General features: G+C 43.8%; 1 protein-coding gene across 1 annotated transcript; it reads left to right on the top strand.

Moving 5' to 3' along the window:
* The first annotated feature begins 7,719 nt into the window (after nt 1-7,719).
* On the top strand, nt 7,720-8,619 carry LOC119283460. Its single transcript, XM_037563007.1, has one exon. The coding sequence runs from the start codon at nt 7,720-7,722 to the stop codon at nt 8,617-8,619; it is 900 nt and encodes a 299-aa protein (XP_037418904.1).
* Nucleotides 8,620-8,937: the final 318 nt, after the last annotated feature.

The raw sequence follows: 8,937 nt of genomic DNA, 5'->3' as shown, positions 1-8,937 counted from the left end.
ATCAACTGAATCATATACTTTCCAAAGGGTATGTGTCTGCATAACCTTATCAACTAGGGACCCTTAGAACAATCATCATTTAATATATAATTTCACAAACAAGTCACATACTTATGGATACATATCACTGATGATGTTCAAGGACAATACAATAGACTCACGAATACATAGGGAAATATCATCATGACATGATTGCCTCTAGGGCATATCTCCAAAATTCAGGATACAACCTCTCATCCTCATCATCTTGTCGAGGCACGGCCTCATCAGGCTGTGCATCATTGTTTGCAACCTCCGTACTACTGGTCTGGCTTACTGGCAGTAGGTTTAGATGGTCTGGGCCTATGAGGCTTAGAGTTATGTGAGGTCTGAACACCCTTCCCCCTTTTCCTATTCTTTTGGTGGTTGAAGCACTTCGATGTGAATTGTACCGAAACAAGTGTCAGCATTCCAGCCAAAAAGGTAACCTAGATGTTAATCGCAAGTTAGTGGGACAAATATTTCCTCACTAATGTTGAAGTGTTTGATATAAACAACATGAGAATGGCTCCATGGATAATTAACACTTAGGGAATTGACAAAATCTTTGAAAGAAATACTTGTTCCTACCACCTTTGGATAGCAAAAGCCAGAAAGTAGATGCACTTTAGTACCATGCAATATGCCACTCTCTATTATAACTACCAGCCGAAAAGCAATCCCTGGATCGATCTTCTCGATGAAAAGAAAGTGTGAAGTTAGGCATGCAAGATTTCAGGCAGACAGGCAAAAATTCAAGTGCCCAAGGCTTAAATCCTAGCCCTATATTTTCTAGTTAGATCATACATTCGAGGGATTTGAAACTTACCTAGCTGGAATCCATGAGTTATGTAATCCTGGTTCAACCCAATCTTCACCACAGTTGATGGGCTCGAGGAGGGGGAAGGGGGTAACGCTCGCCATTGCCCTGCAGCTTCCCTCAAGCAGTCTCTCAAGCTCCCGCGGCTCCCCTCAAGCAGCCACAACTTCCCTCAAGATCCTCTCAAGCGAGCGAAGACAAAAGGTGGATGCAGTGCATCAGTCGATTGGTCGACGACATATCATCAAGGGCAGGCTAGATTGGGCGATTATGATGGACTAGATAGGGAGGGGGTAAGGTAGATGCGGCGGAGGTGCAACACAAATGTTCATTGATCGTGCTACCGATGAACGGATTCGGAACGACAGGCATGGCGGGGCCTACGGCTGTCTCGGGAGCTTCTCGGGGTAGGACGGTTAGAAATTGAGAGAGGGGGAGAGATGACCAAGCCTTAGGCCGGTCCCACTTGTCATAAGCTACCCCAGCCCCACGTGTCATTAGAGGCCCTGGCCCACCTATCAGGATTCAACACGGCCCCACTCATCAAGAAGTAAATGTCAAGGTGCTTGACCCGACGATAGTGCACCCGTTTGCCATTTGTGATGTTGGGCTAAGGAGAGAAGCGGAAAAATGAGGAGAGTTAAATAGGTGGGGCAAAACTGAGCACAACCAACGAAAGAGAGGCATGCAAATAGAAAACCCAAAAGAAAATGTACGTTAGTTGGATGGTTGGGAGAGTGGCCTTATTTCTGGTCCGCTAGGGTAAATGGAATATTCTATTAGATATTGTTCCATCAATAATGAGATATATGACCCACCAAAATAAATTGCTAATGCATGATGCCAAGAAGTATACCGCTACAACTATTTAGAGGTAATTGCGCCCTAGATACATAAACTTGGCCGGTGGGAACAAACTAGTACAAAAATTTCAAAAAGCATTCACCGCGGGTATACAAACTTGGTCTTTGGATTCATACCAGGTAAAAATAACTCCTGGATCAACACATGTCATGTTCTTTCTTTTAATTTTGTTGTCTTGTATATCAGTCCTACTTCGCCAAGTGATCTCCAGTAGAGTGGTCGTCCGCTAGCAACTGGCTGCTTGCAGTAGCCTTGGTCGGCTATGTGAGACTCACTATGCAAGAGTGGTCGGGCAACCCCCCGACCCTTGTGTTGCACTGTGTGTCCATAGGGAAGCCCGTGCAGGAGGCCATGGATGGCGACCTTGTAGTGAGCCCATGTCGTTGACAACGTCGTATCCTGTTGATGCGACCAACGTCAGCTAGAAGCCTTGAGACCTTGGTCGTCAAGTTCACATCATCTCATCAACCAAAGGAGCTTTCCCGCTGAATGAATTGGCTAGATCTACCACAATCGTCGCTGCCGCTCTATTCTTCTCCTCCTCTGGCCAAGCACCGCCGCACGTGATCTCTTCCACCAGCGAGCCACCGGTCCTCCTCCTTGCTTCCTCAACTCCCCATAGTCCCAGAAGCCATTGAAACCTTCCTAGGATAGTTGCATCATGATGTATGGCACTGCCATGCGTCAACTTGGTGGCGTAGACTGCAGCGATCGCATGCACTACAACATTAGGGTTGGACCTACGTGTTGTGGTAGGAGCGCATGTCATGCGCGTGGCGAGTCGGTGGCTGGGCCACTACATCTTCACATACCCCTCGTCTCTCTCCCCTCCCTAACATTGCCACCATCTCCCGTGCAATGGCATGCGCTTTGCCACCTGCTGCACCTTCGCATTTTGTGCATGCATCATCCTAGGGCGGTCACGCGAACGATCAGAAATCCTATCCTTGCTAAAACCAATCCAATCCACGAAAAGCATCGTATTGTAACACTTGTTAAAAAAAGTGTTGTGAATTCTATTGAGTTGCGCAGGAGTAGATAAAAGCTCCTAAACTATTAAGGGCTTCTCTATCATGCGTGCGTGCGAGGGCAGGGCCCCTTTGCTTTTCCTCTCACCTCTGCAGTCCAAAAAAAGCTTGTCGTGCATCCAAGCGACCACATTGACGACGAGCCCTTTGACGGTCCGTTCGGTGTGCTCTGCCACACCTTCTCCCTGCCTAGCTGTGAGCTCCACTTTGACGCCGGCGAGCGCTGGGCCGTTCTCAGCTCCGCCAGCTACGACAACGACCCCAACGTCGATGAAGTGGACCTCGAGTTCCTCACCATGCACAAGATCGACCACTCATTGGGCCAGCGGCACGACGACAGAGTGTGGCGTCTCTGTACACCATGGAGAATGAGGAGAGGGCTACAGCCGCAAAAATAGTATACAAGGGTTTTTCATATTAAAAAAAGAGCACATATGTCGAGCCAAGATTGATTTGCACTCCCTCAGCTCGAAAAATACTTGTTGGAGTAATGGATGTATCTAGACGTATTTTAGATCTACATACATTCATTTTTATGACAAGTAATTTCAGACAGAGGAAGTACATGATATGAACCCAAAAGCCAAGTTCGTGCACCCGTGGTGAACATTTTTTAAAAGTTTTTGTACCAAATTATGTATCTGGAGTGCAATCATCTCAACTACTTACGGTCTAGTGATTTTCAATCCTAGCATTACCTAAGGCATACGACAAATGTATTCTTTTTTTTTGAACTGACCTTACGTGTACTTGTGAGCATAACTCTGGCCCTTTCGTTCATCGAACCTGGACACCTTCCTTCGGATGCACAGAACCTAGACAGAGATGTCAGTATGCTCCATTTCAGGATCCCAGAACCAATAATGGCAATGGTAACCGTCAACATATAAACACACATGAGCGGGCAGTGTACTCTCATTGGTTAATTCATCCCCCATAAAGCTTCTATCAGTCAGGATAGCGTCCGCATGAGCAGCGTAATCCCAAGGCATTAAGGTTTGCGTAGATCTCAGTAGATTAATTGCAACCATGCACAACCTTTTCTCCCGTTCTTTTATCTGTTTGTTTTTATCTTTCTTCATTGGGGTGGCTATAGGAGCTAGTAGAAGCGATATAATCTGTAAATCTTTGTTATAGAGTACAGTAAATCAGCGTATGAGATTATTATAAATAGCGCGCAAAAGGGGGAACCGCATTCTGTGATAGCTAATTAATTGTAGTCACTTTGTTTATGGAGGATTTGCATTAGCTCACTATATTTATGTGGTGTTCGATTTGGAATTTGGCCAAACTTCAAAAGCCAAAGTTATGCCTAAAAAAACACTACGTATATATACCTGGTCCAAAACAAGGTTGTGGCTTTCTTGCGAGTAGTTCATAATTCGTCGAAGAGTGCAAGGACTGCTTATACATAGTACAGGCAAGGAAAAACAAGTGTATTTACATTCATATAGGGTCTCGTTATCGTACCATCGGAAGTCATTCCACCTTATTTGGGCCGCATTTGCAACTTTCGGCTTGAGCAGTGTGGCGGGCTAGCTTATATTAGCAGAATCTTCTTTCCTGATCAAGTGTGTCTTATATCTTGTTGGCACGATTACACCGATGTGGAACTTTTCGATTAGCTAGTGAACTAATAAATTTCGACAAACCCTGGACTCATTTTTAGGGATGTGCCACTAGTCTAGTACGCGTGGATATTTGCTCTTCTCTTTGGTAAGTCATCCATGACATGTCTTCTTTTGGGTATGATGACACATTGGCTTTTTATGTCTTGGTAGTCTGTCAAAAGCTAGTGGTATGGCAATGCCTAATCGGCAAGTGGGGGCATCATTACTTCGACGAAAATGCCCTAGGTCTTCATTGGTTAGGCCTAGTAATGGCGACTTATTGAAGGCACCAATTGCGTGGAGTTGTGCAGAATCTGCTATCTCGGGTGCAGATCAATGGTGTGGGCTTCAGTGGTTGGATAAGAAACAATGGCACATATGACCATTATCACTACAGGTGATGTATGCTAACGCTCGTTACGACTTACGACATGATCACAATTGATTGTTTCTATTATACTTAAAAAAGGTTGGTGATGTGAATCCTTAGTGTCCCAAGTCCCGATAAGGTTGTCCTGTTGTTGCAGAGGTCAAGAATAATTTTTTATCATCTTGACCGTGGTGCGTTAATAAAGTTCATGTTGTTTAATTTTTTACAAAGATGGCTTTGCATGAAATGTCTTCCCATATTTTGCATGGGCCTAATTAGTTGTATGTGCTTGTTGTCATCATAAAGGTGGAAGCACCCGGATAGCTAACGTCATTTTGTGAAGCAAAACATGTATGTGAGAGAACTCAAATTTCATTATGTCTATTAGAAATTGATTGTACATCCACTTCTGAACCCAAGCGAGCTACTTCACTAATTAGGAATGTGTTAATGTTTTCCATGCTCTGCAAGGAATGAGTCACTTGACGCAAGAAATCTTGAACTGCTTGGAATATGTACTCCCACTCCGCATGCACCACATAGTTGAATTGGTTATACCTCCTTATCATTTTTAGTATACTTACATTGATAATTACTCCGTACCCCAACGCGAGTTCCATGAGAAATTACATTTGAGATCACATATTGTATACTCTTAACATGTAAACCGCATTTTTGTACGCAAAACGAGATATTACATAAACTAAGGGCTTGGACGATTTTTCTCATGAAAATTTTATTGAGAATCATAAAGAGGTATAAGTAATACTCCTTTTGTAAAGAAATATAAGAGCGTTTAGATAAATGATCTAAATGCTCTTATATTTACATATGAAGTATATTTGTTTAAGAGGTATATTTGAATGTGGGAGTACATAAATTCAGAAGTTTTGCTCTTCAAGCCTGGTCAGGGAAGAAGACACTGCTAATATAAGCTAGTCTGTCACACTGCTCAAGCAGAAAGTTGCAAACGCGGTCCAAATAAGGTGGCATGAATTCCATGCAGACGATAATGAGACCCTATAAATGTATATATGCTTGCTTGTATGTATAAGTAGTCCTTGCAATCTTCGAAGAATTATGAAAAAGGGTAATATATTAATCACAAGAAAGCCACGACCATGTTTTGGACCAGGTACATATGCATACAGTTTGGCTTTTGAAGTTTGGCTTTTGAAGTTTGGCCAAACTCCAAACCAAACACGACGTAACTATAGCAAATCCCCCATGAACAAAATGAATACAATTAATATATACTCCCTCTATAAAAAAATATAAAAGCGTTTAGATCACTAAGAGTATATGTATATATGTATGTGCAACCAGTGGCAGAGGTAGAAGGTGGACAGGGTGGGCCACGGCTCACCTTGAGATTAGGAAATGACATTTATACCATAGCAAAAAGTCGTAAATAAATAAAAGAAAAAACTAAATTTACATGCACAATTGCACTGTTGGCCCACCCTGGCCCACTGTGCTAGGGTCCGCCACTATGTGCAACCCTTAAATCATATTCTCAAAATGCACTAAAATGCGGGAGCTCCTGTACGCCGCTGGCTGCGGCAAAGTGCCCGCCCTTCGCACATGAGAGGCTAGCCTGGGCCGGCCCATTTACAGTTGCACGCGGCGGCATCCCGAGATGAAAAATCGCAAAAAAGAAAAACCAGTAGCGCTACAGCTGAAACTCAAACCGGCGACCTCGTACTAATTGGCCCGATGTGCAAACCACTCCCACATACACGCTCTCATGTTCAATTCGCAGCGCAACATTTAAAGACACATGCGGCAGACAAAACTGGAACATTAATTCACAAAAAATCCCCAAAACTACAGTCCATGTATTGGGTCGAACCGAGGACCTACAACTGAATTTTTCGAAATTACGAATATTTTCTTCAAAATAAAAACATTTTCTGGATTTTCTAACAAATTTTGTAAAACATAAACATTTTCATGATGTGAACACATTTGGAAAGAGAGAACATTTCTTGAATTTTTGAACCAAAAATAAAAATGTTTACATTTTTTTCAAACTTCCAGAATATTTTTTTGAAACTCCTGAAAAAATAAAAACATGAACATTTTTTTAAATTTGTGAACAATTTTTTAAAACGGGAACATTTTTTAAAGATTGTCAAAAATTTGAAAAAAAAATTCAAACATTTTCTGTAAAACAAGAACATTTTTTGAAAATTCCAGAACAATTTTCGAAGATTTCAAAAATGCGAATAATTTTTAAAAAAATGAACATTTTTGGAATTTGTGAACAATTTTCAAAAAATGCGAACAATTTTTTAAAAGAGGAACATTTTTTAAATTTATGAACAATTTTTTAAAAGACGAACATTTTTTGAAATTATGATTTTTTTTAAAACGGGAACATTTTTTGAAATTTTCAAGAATTCTCGACAGATGGTCTTTAAAAAAATAAACTTTAAAAATAAAATAAAGGAAAACGCAAGAAAACAAACAGAAAAAAATAAGAAAGAAGAAAAAGAAACAGAAAAGCGGAAAAAGAAGAAAAGAAAAAAGACCAAGAAGTAGCACGGTAATCCATCAGTAGTGGGCTGGCCCATGTAGCTCACTCGCTCGGTCGCTCCTGTTTCCTGTGCGTTCCTTTGACAATTTGCCGCAATTAGCGTTAAATAGGATATTCCCTACAATGCTACTCCCTCAGTCCCATAATATAAGAGCGTTTTTTACACTATACTAGTGTATAAAATGTTCTTATATTATAGGATGACGTTTATCAATGACTATCAATATCGACTAAAAGTAAGTATTTCCAACTAGTATAAGCTATGAAGTCCCTCTTAGATAGTTGGACGTTCTGTTTGCTTCTTAAGCTAATGAGCTAACAATGGTGGCGTTCTGTCGACACCTGCTGATATTTCTTGACCACTCCACCGCGATATACACTTCGATCGCATGCACAGCGTTACATTGCTTACAACGAAATCGCAGATCATTACCACTGACATGCATCCACCCACCTCTCACCAACTGCAGATGCCAACGGCGCCGACGCCCCGCCTCAGACCGAAGCGGGCCACGGCGCCCCTCGATGCGGCCGCGAGAGCCCGCCTCGCCGCTCTCCCCAGAAGCGACGACAGCAGCGGCAGCGAGCACGAGGCGGCCGCACTCTCCAGCCTCATCAACGATTACCTCCTCGAGACGGACGCGACAGTCCCGTCGGCCACCCTCGCGGTGGAAGGCTCCTCTGATCTGGATGACGAGCCTAACGGCGACACCAGCTCAACGGCGGCGGCCGACATGCTTGCGGAGATCAAGGACAATCTTGACCCAACCGGTAGCAGTGCTGACGAGCTACGCCGCCGGCTCGTCTTTGCCGTGGCGGATGCCATGCGAGGGTTGGATGATCTGCGGCCGAACCAGTCGGCTTTCCGGCGCGCCGTGATGTCCCGCCTGCGCGAGCGTGGCCACGACGCCGGCCTGTGCAAGGTGCGTTGGGACAAGTCGAGTGGCGTGACCGCCGGGAGCTACGAATACATCGACATCGTCGCTGGCGGGGACGAGACAAGGTACATCGTGGATGTCGGCTTCGCGACGGAGTTTGAGGTCGCACGGTCGACCGAGGAGTACGAGGCAGTTCGGACGGCACTACCGGAAGTGCTGATCGCGCGCCCGGAGCACCTCAGGCAGGTTGTGAAGCTTGCAGCGTCCGCAGCACGGCGCTCGCTCAAGAGCAGCGGCCTCAGTGTGCCGCCCTGGAGGAAGAGGCGGTTCATGATGACCAAATGGCTCGGGCCCTACAAGCGGACGGTTAACTCTATTCCGGCACCAGCGGGTACGGCATTAGGCAGCAGTGGCGTGGTGGCCGTCTGCCGGACCATAGTTGGCTTCGCCCCTCAGACTACCGTGGGGACGTCGTCAGGCTTTTGGGGGTGAGGTGTGGTTGGAATTTGAAAAATGCTAGTATGTAAAATTTGCAGATTGCATGGTAGATCGCTAGGGGTTTGATTTAGAGAAATAGAAATGCACATATTTATTGGAGTATTAAATTGTTTTTTAAGGAACGAGTATTAATTTGTTAGGTCACTAGATATTTGTTGTCTTGTTGATACTTTGATTTCCTTAATCTTGTAATATTTATATAGTTCTTATATAAAACTAGTAAAAAGGCCCATGTGTTGCAATGGAAAAAAAATCATAATCTCTAGTGGCCATGAACATATTTTGTTGCATCACCGAGATCCACTATCACTC

Source organism: Triticum dicoccoides, chromosome 4A, assembly GCF_002162155.2.
Source record: "Triticum dicoccoides isolate Atlit2015 ecotype Zavitan chromosome 4A, WEW_v2.0, whole genome shotgun sequence".
Taxonomy (NCBI): Eukaryota; Viridiplantae; Streptophyta; class Magnoliopsida; order Poales; family Poaceae; genus Triticum; species Triticum dicoccoides.
The sequence above is the reverse complement of the archived record's forward strand: the minus strand, read 5'-3'. Positions and strand labels throughout refer to the sequence as shown.